Source organism: Pteropus vampyrus, unplaced genomic scaffold (assembly GCF_000151845.1).
Source record: "Pteropus vampyrus isolate Shadow unplaced genomic scaffold, Pvam_2.0 Scaffold4, whole genome shotgun sequence".
Classification (NCBI taxonomy): domain Eukaryota; kingdom Metazoa; phylum Chordata; class Mammalia; order Chiroptera; family Pteropodidae; genus Pteropus; species Pteropus vampyrus.
In genome coordinates this window covers 781,721-809,145 of record NW_011888785.1, presented here as the reverse complement: position 1 = coordinate 809,145, position 27,425 = coordinate 781,721, and the positions used below count along the sequence as shown (strand labels likewise).

The 27,425-nt window shown below is 33.6% G+C and overlaps 1 protein-coding gene across 1 annotated transcript in view; it reads left to right on the top strand.

Moving 5' to 3' along the window:
* Nucleotides 1–1,005: 1,005 nt before the first annotated feature.
* The window catches only part of ABCB5 (ATP binding cassette subfamily B member 5), an 83,647-nt gene continuing 57,227 nt past the window's right edge, over nucleotides 1,006–27,425 (top strand). The window contains exons 1-12 of the mRNA XM_011364480.2: nucleotides 1,006–1,058; nucleotides 3,196–3,253; nucleotides 4,846–4,996; nucleotides 7,645–7,699; nucleotides 12,414–12,605; nucleotides 12,690–12,861; nucleotides 17,830–17,954; nucleotides 18,038–18,215; nucleotides 19,475–19,588; nucleotides 19,876–19,986; nucleotides 22,098–22,223; nucleotides 23,487–23,690. Of these exons, the coding sequence (XP_011362782.1) occupies nucleotides 1,006–1,058; nucleotides 3,196–3,253; nucleotides 4,846–4,996; nucleotides 7,645–7,699; nucleotides 12,414–12,605; nucleotides 12,690–12,861; nucleotides 17,830–17,954; nucleotides 18,038–18,215; nucleotides 19,475–19,588; nucleotides 19,876–19,986; nucleotides 22,098–22,223; nucleotides 23,487–23,690 (1,539 nt within the window). The remainder of the gene's footprint in view (nucleotides 1,059–3,195; nucleotides 3,254–4,845; nucleotides 4,997–7,644; nucleotides 7,700–12,413; nucleotides 12,606–12,689; nucleotides 12,862–17,829; nucleotides 17,955–18,037; nucleotides 18,216–19,474; nucleotides 19,589–19,875; nucleotides 19,987–22,097; nucleotides 22,224–23,486; nucleotides 23,691–27,425) is intronic.

Genomic DNA, 27,425 nt, shown 5'->3' with positions numbered 1-27,425 from the left:
ATTCATTTCTTCATGGAGAAGTTTACTATTTCAAAGCATATCATTTTGTTTTGTTGTTTTGTTTTGTTTCAGGTGTTCAGGTAGTATTTAATTAATTCATAATTCTACTCAAGTCTAAATTCATATTCTTTATAATTATCGTACTATAGGTAGTAGATTATGTGGCCTACCAAATAAGATTGAGTCAAAACATCTCTATATATTTGCAATGAAATGAGAATTTATGTAAATAACTGTGACCCTAAGACAAGCTAAGATTCTGAAGTGTTATCCAAAGGAAAACCACATTATGCTTAAGATAATTTTAATGATGAGTGAGTTTTCAAAATGTTCTAATTTTTTGATAACTATTAATTTATATATGGTAGAAACTATAACTTGCTTATGTTTGGTGAACTAAGAAGCCCTACTCTATCAAACTGCTGGCTAACAGAAACTACTGCATTAATTTTTTACAGAGGAAACTAAGTATGAGATAGTTTAAGGGTTTTATCAATTACAATTAAATCAGTGGCAGAGTCCTAAATCCAGTGTCCTAAAGAACCATGCATTGTCATGGAATCTGGCTTTCCTTCTTTTATTCCATTTCCAGAATTTTCATTAGCTCAAATGTAAGCCCAGCATGAAACAAAGAAGTTATAAATTCAATGATAAAATCTGAAAGGTGAGCTACCTACCCAGAAACTTCAGTTGCAGTGCAGGGTAAGGAGACAGGATGAAATTCAGAAGTATGATTTTTCAGAAGCTATTAGGGATGTAAAGAATGATTTTTGTTGGTTCCAGTCAAGATAGCAGGGTAGCTTTTTTTCACTCAGCATAATTATTTTATTACTTTTGTGTAAACTATCTGTGCCTCTATGCCTCATTTATATTATTCTCCAAGTGCATAATACAGTTACATCAAGCAAAAAAATAAAGAATTCATATTAACTAAGTGATAAAATTTCACATAGTCTTGATATATTTGTCAATATTTTATTTCAGAAGAATTTAATTGTAAATAAAATGGCAAATTCTGAAAGAACTGAAGAGATGCAAGCAAATTTTCAGAGAAATGGGTAAGCCTGGCCTAAATTCTACAAAAAGTGTTCTGCAACTTTAAATATACCTTATCCTTTTCACAGCTGTAGTAAAAAGTTCATAATTTTTTTCCAAAAATAGTAATGCTATTTGCATTTTGCTGGACTCATTTCACCATAATTAGTGTTACAACTGGTTTAATAGTAATTTTAGGAAGTATAATAGTTACAGGATTTATTGGCTTGTATTTCTGGTATCTCCTCTTCCAAATTTCTTATAGCTTATCAATATATAGAGGAAAAATACCTGAATATTTCCATTTCAATTCTCTATGGATCCTTTATTTAGCAACAACAAAAAAAATGGATTCTAATTATTTTTTTCACTGAATGGATGTCTGTGTGCATATGTCTATTATAAAAATTTCCCAAACTTATGATTCATTAATTTAGAGATCAAAAATGGACGTGGTTTAAAATCTATTTTATTTCCACTTTTACTGTAATAATTGTGTTATATTTCAATATATGAACTATGAAATTTAAGCAGACCACTGTAGATCAATTGGTTCATTAATGCAAGGCTGCAGTAGTCAGAAGGGGAGATCCCACTGTACCTGCCCATGTACTTTTCTTCACTTTCAATTCTGGTGGAAAAGAGACTTTTAAAAGACTACCTGAGGCTTCTCAGAAAGGTCAAGCAGAAATGTTTTCATGAAATAAACTTTGTCAAAAGAGAGCTTACTGAGTCTTAGGCTTTAAAATCTACATTTCTGGAGGGGGAAGGGCTTTACAATCTTAAAGCGCTTTTTGTCATCCATACTCATCTCAGAGCAAATTGGCCCAGTACATAAGTAAATTATTAACCTCGGATGGAATAAAATTAAGTGACTTGTCATTTATCAAAGTTATGGAACAATATGTTAAAAAGCTGGAGAGAAGAGTCAGAAATCCTTCTATGATACCTTTTTTAGAAAACTTAAGCTGATCCTCTCCAGTCTTCTCTTAATGTTTAAGAATCGTGTGTGTATTTAATTAACAGATTTCTCTGAAAGAAACAGACAAAATTTACACTTTTCATTTGGACTTTGAAATGAGAGCTACAAAATAAAATTTTTAGAGGGATACAAAATTCATATACATTTGTTTAACGTGCACTTAATAAAACTTTCACTTAAAGCTCACAATTGCTCTTGGGCAATTGTTATACAGCGTTAAAAATTCTAATCTATTAGGACGACTACTATTAAAAATAACAGTAAAATAAAACGAAAAATAACAAGTATTGGTGAGGATGTGGAGAAACTCCTTGTGCATGGTTAGTGGGAATGTAAAATGATGCAACTGCTATGGAAAACAGTATGATGATTTCTTAAGGTGTTAAAAATAGAATTATCATGTGATCCAGAAATTTCACTCTTGGTTATATACCCCACAAAAAATGAAAGCAGGATTGAAGAGATATTTGTACACCTATATACATAGCAGTGTTTTTCCACCATAGCCAAAAAGTGGAAGCAACCCAAGAGTCCATTGATTGAGGAATGGATGAATGGATTAAAAAAAAAAAAAGTGGTATATACATACAATTTAATAATACCCTTAAAACAGAGGAAAATTCTGATATTTGCTACCCCACGGATGAACCCTGAAGGTATTATGCTAAGTGAAATAAGCACATCAGAAAAAGACAAAATAAGATATGATTCTACACCTAGAATAGTCAGATTCATAGAGACAGCAAATAGAATGGTAGTTGCCAGAGGGTGACAGAGTTCAGTTTTTTAAGATTCATGTTATTTTATGGATGGCTGTTGGAGATGATAGCACAACAATATGAATGTACTTAATCCCATGGAACAGTACACTTAAAATAGTTAAGATGATAAATTCTGTGTGAGGTGTATTTTACCACAATAGCAAAATAAAATTCTACTCCAGAAGTATATCCTCAGTTTTTACTTTAACTAATGTGGATAGCCAGTAGCAACTTACTTTCCCAGGGTTATACTAAAAATTTGTATTGTCTATCCTTAAGTTTGTTTTTAAAATTTCATTTTTGGTGTGAATTTGCTACCAAGGGTGAAATTTGATACTTCAGTATAATTACAATTATATAAATGTTGCAAATTATATTCACATTGAAACTTTTCCATTTTAAACATTTATTTTCCAGAGTACTGCAAGAACATCTACCCAAAGTAAGAAACCAAGTTGTTGGACCTATTGAGATAGTAAGTGAAATCATTTAGAATGAATGTGTACCAGAAAATTTTAAGGAATTGTCAGTAGTGCATACAATGATTTTTTGTTTGTAGCTTATATCTATTGGCAGGGGAGATAATTTTTAAAAAAAATAATTCAGCAGCATGTTATTTCCAACAGGAAAAAATATATAATCAACCTAACAGCTCTATAGTAAGAAATGAGGGGAAAAAAACAATATGCATACAATGATCCCAATTTTGGGAAAAAAAAAAAAAAAAAGATGCCTGCATGTGATGCCTAAATATTATCAAAGATTATTTCTGAGTGGTGGGGAATTATAAGTTACTTATAAATTTCCATATTTTCCAATTGTAACACATTGATGTAAGTTGCTTTTATTATTTTTAAGATGCTATAAATCCTTTTAAATAAAAGCAATTATCTAAATATTTTGTAAAGCTTGTGCATCAGAAAGTGTGTCAGCACATTTCTTTGGGATTTATGTTCAAGGAATATTTTCAGTAATGTGTTCCCAAAACCTACTCTTAATCTCTAAGTCAGCCTGGCTGTCAACATCTCTAGAAATACACATAAAACAGTACTTGTTTTTTCAAAGGTCAAAGTTTTTTTAAAAAACTAAGAAGTAGCAAGACATGAGAACTTTTATTGAGAAGATAACATACTACTCTGGGGGAAGGTGGAGGAGCAGATACCCTCTTATCTGTAGTACTGAGTGCAATCCTATGGCAGATACTCAATAAATATTTATTAGTTATTGTGTGAATGAATGGAAAAACATTAAATTTTTTCAGTCTCCATTTATAAAGTATCTACTAGTTACTTTTGCTGTTATTCAAATCTAATTTCATTTCAATACCATGATACATTTTACCTTGGCTTCTCTCAGTAAGATAAATAATCCACATTTTCAAGTTCATGTTTTAGTTTTAGAGAAGTGCTGTAGGGACCTACTATAGAATAGAATATAAAGCATTCAGTATTTGACTTTCAGTTATTTCTTTATTTTAACCAGTCTTACAGAATTATTACAGAATATTTTTATTACAGACTCTAATTTATAGAATAGATGTTATCCTGGGTAGAAAAATATCTGAGGAACTTAAAATAAAAATGAAAAATATAATTTATTACATTGGTGAACTAATTTTTACTAGATATTTATTGTTCACTGCACTTAGTTTTATCATTGCTATGATGTTGATAAGCCTAGGGAATTAAAAGTTGAAGATTAATTGTCCATGAAACAAGATATCGTCATTGCAGTCTTTCGAAATATATTAATTTATTCCAGATTCAACCAGATGAAAGGATGTTTCTGTTTCATACTCACATCTCACCTGACTTATGTCACAGATCTACAATTTCTGTTGATTTGGCTACTGTATATTTTTCAACAACTTCTTCAAAATACATTGCAAATCCTTAGAATTGGGACTTTTTTTTACTTTATAAATTCTTGTCCATGATTTACACATTTATTTAGTCTCTTAATTAATTTATAAAATAACATTGACTTGATGGCAAAAACTGTAGGTTGGTTTTTTGTTTTTCATTTTTTACAGCTATAATGTTACCAAGTTTTATTTGCTTTCCTCAGTTCCGCTTTGCTGATGGACTGGACATTACACTCATGATCCTGGGGTTACTGGCATCACTGGTAAATGGAGCCTGTCTTCCTGTAATGTCACTGATTTTAGGAGAAATGAGTGATAATCTCATTAGTGGATGTCTAGTCAAAACCAACACGAGTGAGTATAATATTTACTTTTCTATATTGCTGGAGACTCAAAAGTGTTAAATTAAAAAATGGTAAACTCATAATACAGATTATCGTATTGTTAAACAATATCTACATAATATGTACTAAAGTCATTTATTCTTTGCTATTGCTAGGGACTAAAGAAAAATCCATATTTTCAGCATTTTTCAAAAAAACAAAACCAGCAGGTGTAGGTGTGTGTGTGTGTGTGTGTGTGTGTGTGTGTGTGTGTGTGTGTAGATATATAGAGAAAGACAGAGAGATTGTGATCGATCAATTTTAAAGAATTGGCTCATGCAATAATGGAAGCTGGCAAGTCCAAAATCGGTAGGGTGATCCTGCAGGCTGGAGATTCAGGAGAGAACTGATGTAGTTCACATCCAACGGCCATCTGCTCATCGTATATAAAAAGGTTGTCTGAGACCCAGTATAGCTCAGCTTCTCTCTCTAGGAATTCAAATAATTTTCTGTCAGAAGTGATGATTATATCAGGATTTAATCAAAGGCTTGGGCCAATCCAGTCCATTTATCTGTAATTCATCCTTTAAGAGGAAATCAAGAATGTCTAAATCTTTCAGATAGCTATAGGATTTCATTAATAGTATATAGACATGCATGGCATTGTAGAACATAATGCAGCAAAGAAACCAAAAAGAACATGCAAAAAGTTATAGTACTAGAGACAAATATCCTCATAAAGATAGAGATATCTAGCAGTCAGGTGTACAAAAGAAGTGTTTTTGTACTTCTCACAGTTATAGATGTCCTTCGTGTTTTGTTACCTTTGTAGTATCCTATATCAGGGTCATGTCCTTCAAAGTGACATTGTTTAGATGTAAATTCCAGCAATTCTCCTGTGAACTAACAGTAAATATCCACAGTCTTTTTTTATCTAGTGGATATTATAAATATTAATAATTCCCTGGTTACATAGAATTAAACATGTAAATTACATGTTTCCCTGAATTACACAGTAGAAAGTATCCTTATAGTTGTTTATTATAACGAGGATAAATGTCTCATTAAAACCTATCTTGAGACCTGAGCCTCGCTTTATCCAATGTACCTCTCACTGTGCCCTATTTGACTTTAAATACTAATTTATACCCTCTTGTTTTTAACTCAAAGGTTAATCTTTCAAGTGTTCCAATCTTGTTTAAGTTGAACTAAGCCATTGCTTCCATCTCTGTGTCCTTGCATGTGATGATCTCTGTCAACACAGTTACTAATTTTTCGATATTTTAATGATAGAAGCTAAATTAAGGATGTCATTCTGTTTGTTAAATGGATCTGCCAAGTCACTGAGCAAATACTTACTGATTGCCAACTATGTCTGTCTCCAAATGAATGAGTGGAAGAAAGGAGAAAGAAGGAAGGGAGTATTCTAAGGCAATATTCCTTTTGTTAGATCCACTCTGTAATTGATTGCCTTACCAGCTTTAGATAGGTTGGGCCAAACATATCTAATTGATATTGCTTCAAACTTTAATTTTTGTTTAAGGCTTCTTCTGGTTTTTTGGGTTTTTTTAGTCTTGTGGAGTATACCATCAACCTTCTAACAATGATTTTCTGAAAGATAATGGAGGATTATTTGCTCCTACAAATGAAAATATGAATATAGCTATTATTGATCAGGTGCCCATTTTTGTGCCAGCATTGAAATTTTACATATGCTATCTCTATTAACATAAGCTCTGAAATGAGATTATAACATTTTTATGTGATTCTAGTTACCACTTTTAGAAACAATGTTTATTTTCTTTATTACCTCAGTTCATCTCGTTAAAGCTTTTTAGGTTTTGCTACTTCTACTTTGTCAGTTCTGAAATTTGAAATAAACTGCTTTAAAATATTTTCCTGCCATATTCCATAAATAGAATAAGGAAAAAATTATTTTTTTTGCATATAAATAAAGATCATAGACATTATCATATGTGATGTTGTGGTGAAAAGTCATGATGTTTACAATTCATTTTAAATGTTTATTATAGAGGTTTTTAGAAAGAAAATTACTATAACTGTTTTGTATTTTTGGTGAAATCACAACCTTGTTATACTAATTAACGTATGATATACTTTTTACCAGAAGATATATAGAAAACTTTACATAGAAAACTTGTAACCCAAGGATTATTTTAAATACTGTTTTATTATGTTGCTATCCTTATTATACTCTATATATTTCAGTGAAATTCCTTTAAGTTTTTCCCATGACTACTGCTTCTAGATCCTTTACATTTGTTCTTACTTCTCTTGGCCTTTCTAAATCATTCCCTGGGGTATCTCAAACTGAATTCTAAATGCATCATCTCAGCAGGAAAGGAGAGTTCTATTATTATTAATTACAGAATTTTTGCCTGAGATCAGAGATGTCCTAAAGAATTCTTTCCAGGTATGAGCTACATAATTAATATTTCCTGATAATTTTTCCTGTATCATGAGTGTTACTTGAGACCAGAGGTAATTATTTCAAATTTTAAGTTAAAGAATAGAAAATAAGGTGAACATAAACCTGTGTGTAGGCATTAACTTTATTTTCTTGAGAATGTACTATATTTGGTTTGGAGAGCTATGTATGAAAACAGTATGGCCAATTATAAATTATTTGTCTTTATAATTTAAAAAACTTTTTTACAGCAAATTATCGGAACTGTACTCAGTCTCAAGAAAAGCTGAATGAAGATATGATTCTGTAAGTCCAAATGAAATGTTAATATTATGTGTATTGAATGCTGCTTTAGTCAATACTTAGGAGGAAAAAACTGAAATATTTGATAATATTACATATAAGTGAGTAAAGCAAACGTGTCCTCTTCTTTTGTTAGGTATATAAGATATAAGTATTACATAATTTTTTCTTCTATTTAAAAGGTGCGGGGAGGCTCATGTGCTTTAAGTTGTATTTGATAAAATTCTCATCAATAGAAAAGTAGTTTTGGGATTTGCATTTTTATACCAATTTTGCCTCCTAGAACTGAAGGTACATGTCCTAGGGGCTAAAAGACTTGTTTTTTCTTTTTTTCTTTTTTTTCAAATTATTTTCCTTACAAATCTTATAGAAAAATGCCATTCAACGGACTTTAAAAAGCAAAGATATGTGCAACGAATAGTAAAATAATAATAAAATAGTAAAGTTTAATTGACTAATTTTGGAGACCAATTATTCAGACTAGTATAGTTGTATTCAGACTAAAAATTGTACATTCTGAAATAAATAAAACATAAGGACATTCTGTTTTAGTTATTTTATGTATTAACCAGTATGCTTTCCTATCACACATACTGACTTAGAGAGATGTTACTTTCCTGAGTACATTCACTGGATTTCAGTAAAACTATAGTTTTAGTGAGACACTGTTGAATCAGATTATAATGACTAAATAGTCCCAAGATTGTTGCTGGTGAATATGATATCTCTTTCTTTGCTCTAGACCTAAGTGATTTCTAATTTCCCCCCCAATAGATGCCTCCATGTTGCACAACTGCAAGGGACACCTATCACATTGCAATGATACCTTCTAGGCCATAATTCTTGACCTGGACTGTCCAGTGTGTTAGCTACAGCCACATATGGCTCTTTAAATTTGAATTAATTAAAATAAAATAAAGTACAATATTCAGTTCCTCCTTCTCAGTCACATTTCAAGTGTTCAAAAGCCACATATAGCTGGCTGCCATATTGTATAGTATAGATATGAAACATTTTCTTCGAAGTTCTATTAGTGCTCTTCTGTACAGTGTGAATGGTGCTCCCTTGAGCTGTGCTTTGCTATAGCCTCAACTTTCTTTGAGGGGGAAAACAATTTTTTAGCAACTTCTACATAAAATATCTTTATATTAGGTCATTTGAAAATTCCTGACTAGAATCCAGAATATTGCCTTCTACTGAATTCTGTTCTACCAATATTAAAGCAGGGTCCTGACATACAATTATGAAGTATGAGTTTCTTACAAAGAATTTGGAACTTTTAAATATAGGGGCATTCATTCGAAGAACAAATAATAAAAAGGAGAGTAAGTTGAAAAGATATGTCTGTGTACAGTTATTAAGAAGCGACTAAAATTATAAAGAAAGATTCTTATCATTTATTATGTAGTATTTGTTATACTATTGTTTCTCAAACCAGTGTTCTGTTTTGGAATTATTTGAGATACACGATGAAAAATGGTTTCGTGGTCAGATTGGTTTGGAATACGCTGTGTATGACAGCCTCCTCTTGAACACAGATAGAACAAATAAGCATGATAAATGCTCCATTTAATCCATGTTTTCCAAGCCTATTTGGCTATGGAACCTAATTTTTTTCCCCTAACACCTAGTAACATTCTAATGTTAGATGAGCTAATGTTTCAACGAACACATTTCTGGGAATTGTTGCTTTATTTAACTTTTTCGATTAGGATAATAATCATCTATAATCATCAGGAACTGAAGAACTGGATTCTACCTAAATCATTTTCCAAAGACAGTGACTCATAGCTTTATATGTTTGATGTTTTAATATTAGGTCTCTTCCTTTGTTTTATTTATCAGACAGTTATTCTGAAAATAATTGAATTTTTTTGTTGAATCAGATTATAATGACTAAATAGCCCCAAGATTGTTGCTGGTGAATATGATATCTCTTTTTTTGCAGTCAAGAGTTAATTAATTCTATATGAACTTTAAGCAACTCATTCCCTCCTTTTTGCTACTTCTGACATGTCTGCTATAATCTACTTGAAAATGAAGGGTAAACTTGATGACCAAATCTATATTAGATTTAGTTCAACTGCATTTAGTATAAAATCCATCATAATAGTCACTTAACCGTGATAGAAACTTATTTCTCTCAAACATAAAAATGTGAAAGTCGGCTGTCTAAAAATGAAACATGACTCAAAAATGCATAAGGGACCCGGGATCTTTCTGTCTTTCTGCTAGTCTTATGACCACATCCACTTTAGCTGGGCATATTACCACTGCAAATAAAATGGAGGTTCTCTTATTTAGTAAGAAGATAAGGTCAGATATTGGGTGATAGAATAGACAGATGGCAATTTCTACTACATCAAGTTGTAGCCTAGAATAATTCTAAGATTGTGTCCAGTGGAACTGGCAAATGTTAATAGGCAATACATTTTAAAAGGATGGGAGTGTTCATGGTTGATTGGTCTGAAATATTCTGTGTCCAAGAAAATTAAACTACTGCTTTGCTTTTGAATTTTTTTAATATTTTCATTTGTATTATCAAGTTCTTTGGCGGGGATGGTGCTAGGTATGCAGTGTTTCCCAGACCCCTTTGAGAACCCTTTTTCCTCAGAAATATTGCTAGAGTAATTCAGACCATAAGCTCAGAATTCGGATCAGAGGTACAGGATTCAGATGGTGGACTTTGCCACTTTCTATCCATAGAAACTGTTGGATACCTTCTGTAAGCTTCAGTTTCTTCATCTGTGAAAATGTGGTGTTGATACTTTCTGGTGATTCAGTGACATTCAGATATGTAAATTGCCTGAAATAATATTTAACAAAGTAACTGTTCAATAAATGACACCTATCCAGATTAAATCGATCTTAATTTGCATATGGTTTTGCATTAGAAGGCTTAGACTTTGAAGGCAGTTTCATTTTTGCTGCAAAATAAAGCCTGGGTTCTGGGCCTACTAGAGTTTCTTCTGGGTCCCAGGTAGTTTGGAAATCTGATTAGTAGATAAATGAGGAGTTAATAAGTATGGTTCTTCCATGTGGAATAAATTGAGTATATTTTTTTCTTTGTTTTTAAGGAATAGTCTTAAAAAGTGAATCAGTACTTCTATAAAATCGTTTTTAATTATTTTTCTGATTAAATAGTTAATATTTTAATTGTAGAAAGTGTGAAAAGATAAAAATGCACAAAGAAAATTAAATTACTTATAATCCTACCACTAAAGGATAATATATATTAATTTTGTTTATATTATTATAGCCTTTCTACATATATATGTATACATATTTAATTTTAATGTAATTGGAATTACACTGCTGTTCATGGTGTTTTTAACAGCTTTATTGAGGCATAATTATCATAAACTCACCAGCTTTAAGAGTAGAATTCAATGATTTTTCAAAAATTTACAGAGTTATGCAATCATCACCACAATCCATTTTTAGAACTCTTCCATCATGCTACAAAGATCCCTTCTTTGCATGTAGTCAGTTCCCATTTCTACCCTGAGCCTGGGGCAACTACTTATCTTCCTTCTATCTCTAAAGATTTACATTTTCTGGACATTGCTTATGTATAGAAACATGTAATATGCGGAGGTTTTACACCTGGCTTCTTTTATTTACCATAATGTTTTTAGATTTATTGATGCAACATGTATCAGTAGTTATTCCTTTTTATTGGTTAACATTTTGTTTATCTATTCACCAGTTATTGGACATTTGGATTGTTTTTGTTTTGTTTTGTTTTGTTTTTTGGCTATTTAAAAATAATGCTTCCATGAACATTGATATATAAGTCTTTGTGTAGATATCTATTTTTATTTCTCTTAGATAGGTTACCCAGGAATGGAATTGCTGGGTCATATTGTAAGTTTATGTTTATCTTTCTAAGAAACTTCCAAACTTTTCCAAAGTGGCTAGCTACATCATTTTACTTTCCCACCAACAATGTATAAGGGCTCCAGTTTTTCTACATCCTTGCCAACACTTGTTATTGTGTCTTTTTTATTGTAGCTATTGTAGAAGGTATGAAGTTTGCATCTCCTTAGTGACTAATAATGAGCATTTTTTTTCATGTACTTTCTAGGCATTCATATATTCTCTTTGGCGAAATGTCTATTCAGATATTTTGCCTACTTTTTAGTTGTGCCATTTGTCTTCTTATCATTGAATCATAAGAGTTCTTTATAAATTCTAGATACAAGTTCTTCATCACATATATGATTGGAAAATATTTTCTCCTAGTCTATGGTTAGTCTTTCATTTTCTTAGAAGTTTCTTTTGAAGCACAAAAATTTTTTAATTTGATGAGGTACAATTTATCAAGTTATTTTACAGATCGTGCTTTGTATTTAAGAATTCTTTGCCTAATACAAGGTCATGAGGACTTCCTCCTACATTTTCTTCTAGAAGTTGTAACATTTTAGCTCTTACACTTAGGTCTGTGATCCATTTCGAGTTTATGTTTGTGCTAACAATATATGAGAGACATACTCAAGAACTTTACTAGGGAAATCTAGATTTTTACATTCAATGTACTTCACTTTTTCTGATAGAGGTTTATTGTTAGTTATTTTATAGTTTTTAGCACAAATTCAGTTAAATATTGATAGGTTTTGGTGGAAGAGATCTATTTTGTTTTGTTTTGTGGGTTTTGGTAACAAGAGAAAAAAGTTGCTCATTAGTCTCGCTAACATCTCAAACAATATTTTTTCAGGTTGACTCTATATTATGTTGGAATAGGAGTTGCTGCCCTGGTTTTTGGCTACATGCAGATTTCTTTTTGGGTTATGACTGCAGCACGACAGACCAAGAAAATTCGAAAACAGTTTTTTCATTCAATTTTGGCACAAGACATCAGCTGGTTTGATGGCTGTGACATCGGTGAACTTAACACTCGCATGACTGAGTAAGAGGATAGGTGTGTAGTATCACAACTTTGTTTTTATATATGACATATAAATGACTTAATTGCATTTATTTACTGTTTCAGTGACATCAACAAAATCAATGATGGTATTGGAGATAAGATTGCTTTGTTCTTTCAAAACATGTCTACGTTTTCCATTGGCCTGGCGATTGGTTTGGTGAAGGGCTGGAAACTCACCCTGGTGACTCTGTCTACATCTCCTCTTATAATTGCTTCTGCAGCCATGTTTTCTACGGTAGGCAAGATGGCTAATACAGTGTTTACTGGAAGCAGAAATGTGAACTAGGTGTTTCACTGAGACAAAAGGCATTTCTTTTCAGTTTCTGTGTCCCAAAATAGAAAGGGACATTAGACACACACCACAAGTACTTTTGATTTTGTTCACCATTAATCACCTTTCTATCTTCAAGTTATTAGACTATGACAAGGTTGGTTTTAGTATCTTACTAACATTAAAAATATTCTACTTTGAGCTTTTGGGCAAGATGGCAGAGTAGGTAAATGCTGTGCTCCCCTTCTCCTATGACTACCTCAAAATTATAACTACAGAATAATCATCATTGAGAATCACCTAAAGGCTAGCTAAACAGTGGTCCTATAACTAAGGATATACAGAAGAAGCCATGTCAAGACCAGTAGGAGGGGCAGAGACATGAAGCAGCCTGGTCTCACTTGTGGCAGTAAAAACCTGGAGGGATATCTTGTCTTCAGAGGTCCCTCCTGAGGAGCAAGGGGTCCCAGCCTTCTCATCCCAGACTTCCCATCCCAGGGTTCCACCCAAGCTTGACACTAGTGGTAGTTGGCCTCCACTCGCAGCTGTTTTTCAGGCACCTTTAAACTCAGCACAAGTAGCAACCATCTGAAGATCACTTTATAGCTCATACCAAGTGGCCTTGGGCAGGGCACAGGCAGCAGATGACTTTGGCCTGTACCAGAGCCCCTCCAAAGAGGTCCCAGAACAGACACATTCAGTGACCAACTTAGACAACAACAGAGCACCACCCAACCACCTCCACAAATGACACACCCAAAAAGCAGGCTCAGCAGGCACCAGAGCCCCACTAAAGCAACTGCTGCTTTGTAGAGTTAGCCCCTGCACAATAGATCCCCCACTGTAATCACAGCCAGTCCTCACAACCAATTAGCCTGAGGGCTAATCCTTCCCACTGACATGCACACACAGTCAAGGCTAAACTACAACGGAGGAGTTCACACAAAATCCATACAGGGGACATAACCTGGAGCATATGGTTTAGGTGACCAGGGAGACTGCGCCACTGGGCCCCACAGGACATTTACTACATAAGGCCACTCTACTAAGAAATGGAGACATAAAAGCTCTCCCTAATACATGGAAACAAACACAGGGGGTAGCCAAAATGAGGAGACAAAGAAACATCCCAAAAAAGGCAATAAAGAACAAAGCTCCAGAAAAAGAACTAAACAAAATAGTGACAATCTACCAGATGCAGAGTTCAAAACCCTAGTTATAAAGATGCTGTGATCTCAGTGAGAACTTCAAGAAAGAGACAGGAAACATAAAAAAGGAACTAGTCAGAAATGAAGAGTACAATAACTGAAATGAAGAATACATTAGAGGGAATCAAATTTAGATTAGATGAAGCACAGGATCTAATCAACAATTTGGATAAGATAATAAATAAGATAGCAGAAAACACCCAGTCAGAACAGCAAAAAGAATAAAAGAATCTTAAAAAATGAGGATAGTATAAGGAGCCTCTGGGACAACATCAAATATACCAACATTGGCATCATAGGGGTAACAGGAGAAGAGATCAAGAAATCGAAAACCTATTTGAAGAAATAATGATGGAAAACTTCCCTAACCTAGTGAAGGAAATAGACATACAACCCTAGGAAGCACAGAGAGTCCCAAACAAGATGAACTCAAAGGGGCCCACACCAAGACTCATAATAATTAAAATGTCAGAGGTTAAAGACAAAGAGAGAATCTTAAAAGCAGCAAGAGAAAAGTAGTTAGTTACCTACAAGGGCACTCTCATAAGACTGTCAGATGATTTCTCAACAGAAATTATGCAAGCCAGAAGGGATTGGCCTGCATATTTAAAGTGATGAAAAGCAAGGATCTACAACCAAGATTACTCTATCCAGCAAAGCTATCATTCATAATCAAAGGATGGATAAAGAGCTTCTCAGACAAGAAAAAGCTACAGGAGTTCATCAACACCAAAACCAGTGTTATAAGACATGTTAAAGGGACTTCTTAAAGAAGAATAAAAATGAAAAAAAAGATTAAAAATGTGAATAACAATGGTAATAATTACTATCTATCAACAGTTACTTTAAATGTAAATGAATTAAATGCTCCAGCAAAACACATAGGGTAGCTGAACGGATAAGAAAACAAGCCTCTCACATATGGTGCCTATAAGAGACTCGCTTCAGATCACAAGACACACACACAGACTAAAAGTAAAGGGATGGAAAAAAGATATCTCACAAAAATGGAAACAAAATAAAGCTGGAGTAGCAATATGTATACCAGACAAAGGCTATACAAAGAGACAAAGAAGAACCCAGTTATCCCACTTCTGGGTATTAATCTGAAGAAACCCAAAACACTAATTTTAAAAGAAATATGCATCTATATGTTCATTGCAGCATCATTTACAATAGCTGAGATATGGAAGCAACCTAACTGTCCATCAATAGATGAAAAATAAAGAAGTGGTACATATATACAATGGACTATTATTCAACCACAAAAAGGAATTAATTCTTGCCATCTGCAACAATATGGATGGACTTAGAGAGTATTATTCTAAGTGAAATAAGTCAGAGAAATACAAATACCATATGATTTCATTTATATATGGAATCTAAGAAACAAAATAAATGAACAAACAAAACTGAAACAAGCATACATACAGAGAATATTTTGATGGTTGCCAGATGGGGTAGGGGTTGGCAGGATCGGTGAAAATGAAGAAGAGATTAAAATTTGGTACAAGTTGGTAGTTACAAGTTGGTAGTTACAAAACAGTCATGGGGAAGTAAAGTATAGCATAGAGAGTATAGCCAATAATATTGTAATAACTATATATGGTGTCAAATGGGTACTGGCTGTATCGAGGTGATCACTTCATAAGTTATATAAATGTCTAAACACTATATAGTACAACTGAAATTAATATAATATTGTATGTTTAATTGAAAAATACAAATTATTTTTTAAAAAGAAGATGAAAAAAACATTCCTCTTCATTTAGTAGCCTCATGCAGCTTCAAATGATAGCGTGAGTAAGGTATTATGCATGGATACATTAGATGCCAAGACTGCCTTATGTATTCTAAATTCCCAGATAAATGTATTGCAAATTCATTTCACTAAAAGAGAATGAGAAGATCTAAAATAGTAAATACTTAAATACTTTTTATGTTAGCCATTTAAAGTTTATATGTTTTAATGAGATCTGAATTACAATTAAAATGTTTGCTAATGTCTATTTTTGTGTACTATGTAAATGTGTTTCAATTTTTTTAACAAATTATGTGCACTTTAAATTGTATTTTTACCACCGTTATACTGTGAGTATACCACAAAATAGTAATCTGTTTACAGCCTTATTTTGAAACCAACCTTGTGAAGTCTAAAAATAACTAATATATCCTTAATATCTCTCTCCAAATCAAGTCTTCAGCAGCTCCACCAATGCATATTCCATCTCCTTGATTGGAGGCACAGTGTATTCTTGAAGGATGTATGGAGTTTTTAATTTTGCAAAGCCAATTGTTCTTTATGAAAATAAAGCCATAAAATTCACAGTTTGTTTTCTAGCAACATACAAGGTCAACCAAATAAGAATTTTGAGCAATAAAAATATTTTGTGGTTAAACAATTCCTTAATAGGCTTGGGTGTTTAGACAACAAATTTTTATTTAGTGTGACTTCTAGTGTTGATCTTGTAACCCTTGTCAAAATCTTCATCCCCAGTTATTTGCAATGAAGACTCCCTCAGTAGGAAGATTACCCACAGTATGCTACTAAGATCAGAGCCTGAACTTAACTGCCCTAAAAAGGAACAACATTGGGAATCTAAGTTCTGCTCTTGTATTAAATGATTGTAGAGGAAGCAAGTAAAGGTCACAGTTATCCAAATGACTAAAGAAGCCAGGATGTTTTCTGGCTTCCTTCAATTTAACTTACTTTGGCAAACATTTATTAAATATTCACTTTGTATAAGGTTTTTTGCTAGGTGCTGCTTCTCTTCTAGTGATGTATTATAGAAATGGTTATCTTAAAATTAATTCAGAAAATGAGTATTACCCAGCTTTTGCTACCTTCTGACGTTAACAACTGTCTGAGCATGTCTTGCGTAAAATCAGATCCAATTATGTGGAATGTACTTTGAAAGTGAATAGATTTGTTATGTTAATAAGCAATAGTTACAGATGCACAGCTCAGAAGACAATTTTCCTCCTGTTCTCTTTCATTGAACTGCTGTGCTAATTACTAAATTAAATCTTTTTACTAATTAAAAGAGTACTACGTGCATGTATAGTAAAGGCACATTCTGATTTAAAATTTTTGAGAAATCAGGTAAACCTGCCTAATATCACCAAGAGTTATATTCTCCTCTCTCTCTGGAATCTTACCTTCATGTTTGGAGATACAGCATTTATGAGGCCAGCTGCATTACGTAGTAATAGCTTCAGGGGTCACACCCCAAACAAATTCAGGATCATCTCCCTCTTCCTGCCACAGCCCTGTGACCAATATCCTCTGGAAGCCTTGCTTTTTACATAATAACAAACAAATCAAGTTAAATCGGACTCTCTAATTTCCAGAGTACAGCCCAAATTAACTATGTCCTAATCAAGCCTTTCCCAAATTATATCAATATAGATACCCATCTTCTAAGTTTTTAAAGAATGCAGAGAAACAAATGTGAAGCTCTAGGAGTAGAATGCAAAATATAGATTTAGATTCTATGATATATTAGGCTAAGCTCTTTCAATGCTGTGAGACTCTAAAATGTCTATTAATATCTCTGCCCATTGGTTTCTTGTTTGCAAACAGACAAGGTTAAATTAAGTGATAGTAAATACTTTTTCAATAACAAAATTATGTTGTTCTAGATTCTAAGTGAATTAAATTCTCTGCACATTGCTACTACCCCAGGGTCACTCTTTGCTTAACTGTGGTCATGGTTTATTACAGATAGTCATCTCGTTGACCAGTAAGGAATTAAAAGCCTATTCCAAAGCTGGAGCTGTTGCAGAAGAAGTCCTGTCATCAATACGAACAGTTGTAGCCTTTGGGGCCCAGGAGAAAGAAATCCAAAGGTCTGTTTCTTTACTTATGACTATATGCTTGGTTTTTTTCTTTTTTTCCCAAAGTCTATTGCATTATGTTTTGTCTTTTTAAGGTATACACAGAATCTAAAATATGCAAAGGATGTTGGCATAAAAAAAGCTATAGCTTCAAAACTCTCTCTTGGTGCTGTGTACTTCTTTATGAATGGAACCTATGGACTTGCTTTTTGGTATGGAACCTCCTTAATTCTTCATGGAGAACCTGGTTATACCATCGGAACTGTTCTTGCTGTAAGTCTTGTTTGAGAACAAAGGTAACTGGCCTAGATAATCTTTTCTTACTTAGAGTTTAGTAAAAATTTCTCTTTGAATGACATTGAATATTCAAAGATGAATGATTTTAATAAATATTTGTTTCTTTCAAGTTATTTGTATACACCTTTAAATTATAGCTATGAGTGGCAGGATATATTTCTCCAAATTAATTTTCCACTGAGAGACAGAGTTTTCTTAATCCAGCAGTCAAAAAGGCCAGTCTTTTTTGAGACGTTTTCCCTTCAATCTTGCTAAGATAAAGTAGCACTCTACATTCACCTTGCTAAATGTTTTCCTTCTGGAAATATCCTATAAATTAGACTCTCCTGCCCTTCTTCTGTCCTTTCAGTATATAGTAATGTTTAAAACAGGCTGTATAAACTCTGTCCAGGATCACAATTTAGAGTTTTTTAAACTCTTAGGGATTATGCATTAAATTTAAATGTATTCAATTATCCTCCCAAGTTTCAACAATAAACAGATCAATTCAGGATTTAGAAACATTTGTCTTGCTAAACTGAATTGATCTGGTCTATATACTTCAATCGTTTGGCCTTCCAATTTTATGCAGATTTCTTTTCTCTCCACTGAAGTCATCTTCTGAATTTGAGACTTTCATAGTTAAGACTTTAAGCTATCCATTTATTTCATATAAACGAAGTTTGGGTACAAGGAATTGGCACATCCTTGTGACTTTGGGCAAATGACTTGCTAAACCTGTTTCCTCAAGTAGGGAAAACAGCACCTAGCTTGTGGGATTCTTTCCTTCTTTGTTTTTTTACAGAGCCATGTCTGTCTGAAAATGGGTGTCCAGTAATATAAGAATTCAGAAAAGTTTGGACTGAAATAGTACAATGTCTCTAAGTTAGTGAAATCTAATACATCCTTCTCTTTAAAGCTCTAAGGATTGACCAGGAAGGAGAGTGTAACTCACCTCCTCACTCAGCCAGGTTTATGTACGCCAGCACTCCTCAGTAAGCCAGTTTTCCTTCATAGACTTCCGAGAAGGTGATAACGACAAAACTATGGGACAATCAAAAGCTTTTCTACAATAAGAAAAGGCCAAGTATACTTGGGTTAACTTGTGTTTCCTTTATATTTGGCAGCGGCTTTTATTCTCTCCTATCTAATTTTTCTAATATCTCTATGTGTCTCAACCAAGTATACACTTCATTCGATTGTCTTTCTCATATAACTGAGAAGGAATAACTATTACTATGTTTTTGTTCCTGAAGGTTTTCTTCAGTGTAATCCACAGTAGTTATTGCATTGGAACAGCAGCCCCTAACTTTGAAACCTTCACTATAGCCCGAGGAGCCGCCTTTAATATTTTCCAGGTTATTGATAAGGTAAGATTTTCTAATTGCTTTGAAAGATAAGTAACACTACTGCAAGGAAACCAAAAAGCAGGCACACTCGTTTCACTAAAACAAAAAGATGAGCAATTGGCTATGCAAAGAGAGATGGTTAATTCTTCTACAAGGAGATTGTTTCATTAAAACCTTCATGTCTAAATCAATGCACTCTGAAGCAAAAAGGGAAACATTGTAAAAGAAAACCATCTTAAAACTGTTTTTAGGATATAGTGTCAGCTTAGTCCCTTGAAGGTTTATAATGTCCTCTTTGTTTTTCCAAGAAACCCGCTATAGATAACTTTTCAACAACAGGATATAAACCGGAATGCATAGAAGGAACTGTGGAATTTAAAAACGTTTCTTTTAGTTATCCATCGAGACCATCTATTAAGGTAGGCTAGTTTAATTATAGCATTATACAATTTTCTGATATTATTTTCTACTGGGCTAAGCTCTCCTATGAGATACTTAGGACCAAGATTTTGCTACTTTGCTTGAGGGGTGGCAGAAGAGAAAGAGGGAGGAGAGGGGAGGAGGGGAGGTGAGGAGAGGGGAGAGAAGAGGAAGGATCAGTCCATAACTATGGAACAGCTAGCACATTTTGAGCTTCTTTTCTATATCCAACCAACTAAAGTGTTTTCAGTTCCCTGGAATTCCTTCCCTCTGGGTTTGGGAGCACATCAAGATGTCTTGGATTGATGGTGCCACCTATTGGTGGTTCCTGGATATTACCTAACTGAAGACAAATCATTTTAAATCTAGTTTCCAACTTGAGAGAATTAGGCACATGTTGTGCTTTCGCTTCTCCCTTTCCTAGGGCTTACACTGCACAGGCATTTGTTCCTCAGATACTTCTTCCTTCACTTTTCCACACACACGTGCAACACACACGCAAACACGCATGCATGCATACGCAGCACCAAGTTTATCCTCTTCCCTCTGTCATTCAACCTTTGACAAGTTCTTGTGAAAATGTATCTGTCTCTTCTATTGTTTTCTTCTTTCCAAAAGAGTAGTTAAAGATTGCAAAGAGTAATTACCAATAAATACCTGTTTCATAGAAAAAGGAGCACATGATTTTAAGTGAAATTGCTAAAATTGCTAATGTTATCAATCTCTAATGCCTTTTAAAGTATCCAAATATCCCCTGCATAATTTGCATCAAAAAAAGATGCACCTACTCCTACTTTCATATTTTTTCTAAGTCTTTGATTGAAATTCTCTTTTCAAAGCTCTTGATTTTTTTCAAATTTCTTGTTATTTAATTACCGTCCTTGCAATAGGGTTGTCTTCTACCATTTTTCTTAACATAGAGTATTTCGACTCCATTTTGCAACCACACTTGGGTTGGCTTCCTGGAAACTTAAGCACCAGTTGTGCTATTATTTTGCATAGTAAAGTGCTCTCTGGGTTTTAAACAACTATTTTTTAAATGAACTTTTGAAACATAGCCCTTTTTGTTAAGCCGAAGAATGAATAATTTTTTTAAAAAGTCCACCACCCACTTTAAATAAACAAAACAGAAATCACTCTAGAGTAAAAGTGCAGGTGGGAGAGGAGGTATTCCCACTGGGGGTCCCCAATTTCTCACCTCCTTTAGAGAGTTTTCCTCTGCTTAGCCCTTTGAAGCTTTTATGTTTGGCCATTTAAAGAGTCTGTTTCTTTACAAAAGGAGAGATCAAAGTGAGAGAATCCAAGGAAAGATTCCTATACTTGGAGCTGAATACATACAAATGCAAGCAAAGATAGGTGAGAGTTTCTCATCAGGATTGCTATTGTCATTTGGGGAGGGTAATTATTTGTGAGGTTTCTCTCACATTGCTGTTCCCTGGGACACTAAATGCCAGTAGCAAACTCCAGTTTGAAATGTCTCCTGGGATCCACAGCTAGAAGAGGGAGAGTTTCTATTGGTGGAATCCCATTAATAGGAGTTCCTGAGGAGTTGTTTTTTTGTTTTGTTTTGTTTTTACCTTTTATTTTGTTTGTTTGACTGTTTGTTTGTTTTTGTGGTGACATTGGAGTTTTGACCATTGTTCTACTTTGGAATGTAATTTGCAACAATGTTAAATATACTCTAAGAAAGAATTTCCTTAAATAGCTCACAAAGATACAAGGCAAGATTTCATCAGTTGTTGCAAATTAAAAGGTAGTTGTGAAATTCATATACGTATTTCAGCTGAAAATATAAACAGTTTGCTGTGGCTCGTTAATATTCAATGAGTACTCTTAATTTTGATTTCCTCTTTATATAGAGAGATGATGAGAGATTCTTTTATGATTATTTTCCAAAATTATGTAGGTTATCGTTATACATGTATATGAAACAAATGTAACAATATTTAAATTTGTTTTTAGGTACCGCAAAAGAATTTATTTTATATTATTACATTATATTATTACATATAATTTATTTTATGTTAATTACATTAAATTTCTGAAAATATGTCAATCATATTCTCACTTATCCTAGTTTTATGGAATTTCTTCACATACATTCCAATAGATTCTGAAAGGTCTGAATCTCAAAATTAAGTCTGGAGAGACAGTAGCCTTGGTTGGCCCCAACGGCAGTGGGAAGAGTACAGCTGTCCAACTTCTGCAGAGGTTATATGATCCTGACGACGGCTTTGTAAGTGCACCTAGCGAAATTATGCACAGTCCACACAATGAGGCTTGGAAATGCCACCTGCTACAAAGATCTTACAGCTATGTCAACTTAATTTTTAACAGTGGAGCTGGGAGAGAAACTTTATTGTTTTCTTTCCTGTATATTCATTTATTCAACAAATATTTATTGAGCACCTACTATGTACCAGGCGCTATTCTAGGTGCTGGGCATATACTGGTGAACAAAGCATAAAAACCTCTGCCCTCATCAAGTTTACATTCTAATAAATAGAGACAGACAAATAGAATAAGTAAGTTATATAGCAAGTTAGAAGGCATTAAATGCTGTGGAGAAAAATAATAGTAATTTGTAGTATCCAGAATTTACCAAGATTTTCAGTTTCTCAAAACATCCCAGAAGAATGATATCTATAGAGAATACGCTCTCTCATTTTTTTCCTGTCATCTGTAATGGTGCACTTAACTTTCTCACCCTTGTACAGGGCAGAGAGAACGAGACTATGATCATTACAAAAAGCATAATTCTTAATGATTCTCTTCAAACTTCCAACTGTTACTCTCCTATAGCCTGTTTTTACTTAAATTTGACTTCTTATGTCTACATTTAGAGTATTTTAGACTTATATATCTATGCTAATATTGAACAAATAAATTTTTGGATAACCATTCCATATATAAAACAGTTGCATAGAATACCCATGCCCACACAGAATACCAGAGTTGGTGAGACTCTGAGTTATCATTATTAAACATTTGTTTCTGTATTGGAATATGTTGAGGTAATGGGTAATGGCACTATCTGTGGAGAAGACAGCATCCATTTAGTATTATATATAGCAATGAATAGAAGACACTCTTGCCTTTTGCAGGGAAGTGGGTGTTGAAGAGAAGTACAGAAGAATATTTCCTAGAATAAATGCAGAGATCAGAGTCTTAACAAAACTGAAGTTTGTTACATGTGTCTATGTGGTAACATTTGTGGCTTCTAGGGTATATATATAATACCTGATTTGTGAGTCTTAGAGTAAAGATATTTAGGTGACGTGGCAAGATCCTAACCCAATTTTTTTGAGAGTTTGTTGGTTCTCATCTACCAGAAAAAGTCTCAACAATATAAATGCTATAAACATTCTATCAAAATATAGTCAGTCTTTGATTCCTGAAATACCCTGCTTCTCAGCTTATGTTTTGGACTAGTAGAAAAGACTCTAAACCCAATGCAATGAAAGGCATCGCAATGTGATTCATTCCTATGGATTGGCAGATCACAGTGGATGGTAACGACATCAGAACTTTAAATGTGCAGCATTATCGAGAACATATTGGAGTAGTAAGCCAAGAGCCTGTTTTGTTTGGAACTACTATTAATAACAATATTAAATATGGACGAGATGGTGTGACCAATGAAGAGATTGAGAAAGCAGCAAAGGAAGCAAATGCTTATGATTTTATAATGGAGTTTCCCAATGTAAGTACACTGTGTGGCCTATGTCTTTAGCTAAGAACTAAAGCACTACAGTATTCCAAAATGAAGTAACAAAACAGTAACTTCTACAGAGTAGGGGGTGCGATTAATTTGGGGGTTATCCTAGATGAAACATCCATAAATGAGAAAGCTTAGTAACAACCAAAACAAGAAATGCATCATTGTAAGGTAAATTTTAAAAATCATACTTAGTTCTAATTGGTTCTCATTGTAAACAGAAAAGAAAAAAATGATGGATATGTTAAAATATAACAAAGATTATATGAGACAAAATCGTCTGTCCAAGCTGAGAAATATCTGCAAAAATGTTGATTTTCAAGGCCATCTTGTGGCTAGGAGTGGAAATGTCACACAGGATATTCAGATTGGTTCTGTGGTAAGGCAAAAGGAAAACTAAGATCATTTTTAGAAGCACACAGAACTAATATTGGACAAGAAATGTAAAATTATACTTGGAAAGGGATGTAATAAACTAAAATTCTTGGTAGTAGAACACATCTGATCCTAATGGGTATTTGGAATTAATAGCTGTAAAACCATTTATTTACATTTCTCAAAGATTTGTTCTTCAGTATCGCCTGAAATTGTTGTGGGAGCACTCTTTGAAAAATGAAAGAATGAGATTTGAAATTAAAAGATAAAATTCCACCATTCCAAAAGTCAGCGCTAAGAAAAATGCTTATTTTAATGGATATATTTTAAAACTCCACTTGTTGGGTCATAGTAATTTTGTTCTTACTTTTGTTTTGCTTTAAAAAAAGAACTTTTGTTATGCTAGTAATTACCTCCTATCCCCATTATTTAGGATCATAATTAGGACAGCAAAATTATTAAAGACTTGAGGTCATTCTTTGTATTATGGTTTGGGAAAACACAGACTCTTTCTTTGACGTTTTGACACTTATAATGACTTCCTTTCCTCAAAACACCAATGATCTTCAGTTTCCCACTGGAATTAGGGAGCTTTCTGGTGCCTCTTAAATTATACCATGTGAGCTACTACTTGCTTTTACTAAAAGTCCAATATTTACGCAAAAAATCCTTTGCTATAAATAAAATAGTGAAATCCTAAAGATATGATCCAAAGAACAAATTAAAGATATTGGTTTATCATTACCACACCATTTTTTATAAACTGTAAAACAAAAGCTATGAGGTCATTAATTTAGAAGGGGAAAAAGTTTCCTAGGTCTTTTGCTTTGCTTGGTTTTGTTTTATATACAGGGGATGAAGTTGATTTAAGATGTGGAGTTCGGAGAGGTAGTTTGAATAAGAATTTTGAAAGGTTCATTTGGATATCTGTTTCTGGCCATCAAGATGTGGATGTGCATTTCTTAAAATTCTCACACATTACATCTTTCAGCCTGGAGACCCTCCAAAAACCTAAGAGGCAATGTCATACTGGGTATGGGATGCAGACCTTCCCTCTCATTGGCTACCATGATGGGTCCTGAGGCCATCTACAGCAGAGTGACAGGACAATCTTACAGTGACACTCTCCTTTGAAGGAAAAGAGAGTTTTTATTATGCTGCATCCCAGTATCCAGGAATTAACAGTAAAAAAAAGAACTGTTGGCTGCTTAATTAAGAGAGTTATGAAGTACTAGATTTGGGAAAAAAACTGGTTTTCAGGAATGAAACTTAAATCCAGCGTTACTTACTTAGTGCTCTGAAATAACAACTCCACTGAGACAATTCCTTGGTGATAAAAAAGTCAAGGCAAAAAAAGTAAGCAACTCAGAGGTGAGCTGTGGCTCCTTTAGAGCAAAAGAGGGGCAGCCCCCCATTACCAAACAGCGCTTTAGCCTGGGGCCTTTGCAACATGCAGTGTTCCTATCCAGTTCTGGCACCTTACCATTTTGATAAGGACCTTGTTGTCTTTTTACCAGTTTATTACTTGAAATGATAATATAATCTGTCTGCCATTTCAGGACTATGATACATTTTTCTAGTAGTTTTAAAAAATAAATAAGATTTCATTTTTCCTCCCCTCTGCTCCCCCCCAAAAAGAGAGAGAGACTGGCTTATGATGATGGAAACTAAATTCCAGAAATATAAGAATAAACACAATAATAAATAAAAATTCCAAAAGTGGTTAATTTATATGGGTGAAAAATTAGTAAAAGTTATGCTCAAAAATAAATATCATTACTTTTATGGTACTTTTACAATATACATATATTTTTAATTAATATATAAGGATTAACTGATACTTGCTGTCCTTTTCCTGTTAACAACCATAAAACTGGTAAAATATATGAGGCACAGGACAATTGTTTATAGGCATTGGACGAAAGGTGGCACAGAATTGTGATACCTGAGAGGAAGGAAGTTCGTGAATTTATAGCATTCTGTCTAGGAACAAATTTTTAACTACGTCTCTGTAAACTGGAATCCAGACAGAACATAGCAGTCCCACTGAGGTGAAAGGCAGAGAGAGAATTTCAAGTCAGTGTAAGCAAAAGGAGAAGCAATGAGAGCTGTGGAGTTGAGCTGGGAGGCAGAAGTCCATGTAGGCATCTCTTGGGAATCTTTTTCTGAGGACTGACTACCCAAGGCCTCCCAGAGATCAGCTGCTACAAAGCTGAGAGGAGAACAGAGATACTAGAAGTCAAGCAGGATGATGGACATGGCCCGGCCAGAGTGGAGAAATCACATTAATACCTTTTAATACCTCAGGCATATAGCTGAGACACCAATAAAAGCTACATCTTAGGAGTAAAGACCACACCTTAGAGTAAGGCTGACTCTAGACCTGCCCTAACAAATCCTAAAACCAAGCCAGGACAGGATCCTCAAAGAAAACAGAACCTGGAGATTGGGTCCTGCCAAGTTTCAAGACTTTCTTCAGATTCACCCCAGCAAAGCATAAAACCAAGATTACACAATTTCAGGATGATAAGTCAGTATTTGAATTGCTTACTAGAACAAAAATCAACATTTTTTCAAAATTCATTGTTTCAAATTCAGAATCTCTCCAACATATCACACTCAGAATTCAGTATATATTCTACAATAACTAGACATGCAAAGAAATAGGAAACTATGATCTACAGGCAAGAAAACACAATCTAAATGTTTATGAATTTCAGAAAAGCTTCAAAATGCATGTGGCAAAAATTTGAAAAGAGGAATAAACAAATCCACGGTTTTCGTTGAACTCTTCAGTATTCTGTGAAACAAATAGGCAGAAAATGAGCAAAGATATAGATGACCAAAACAATATTATCAATCAACTAGATCTAACTGACATTTATAGAATACTCTACCCCAAAACAGCAGAATAAATTCTTCCCAAGTGCACATGGAATGTTCACTGAGATAAACAATACTTCGGGCCATTAATAATAAAAATTAAAACCTTTGCAATTTCAAAGAAAACATATAAAATATGTTCTCAGACCATAATAGAATTAAATCATAGAAATCAATAACAGAAATATATCTGGAAAATCCACAAATACTGGAAAATTAAATAACCCACTTCTAAATATTCTATGGCTCAAAGAAGTTTCAAGGAAAATTAAAAACTATTTGAATGAAATAAAACTGAAAATGCAGTGTATCAAGAGTTGTGGGATACAATTAAAGCACTGCCTTAAGAGAAACTTACAGCATTAAATGCTTATTTTAGAAAAAAAGGCCTAAAACCTGTAAACTAAGATGAGAACCTAGAGTGAAAAGAGTAAATTAAACCCCAAACAAGCATAAGGAAGG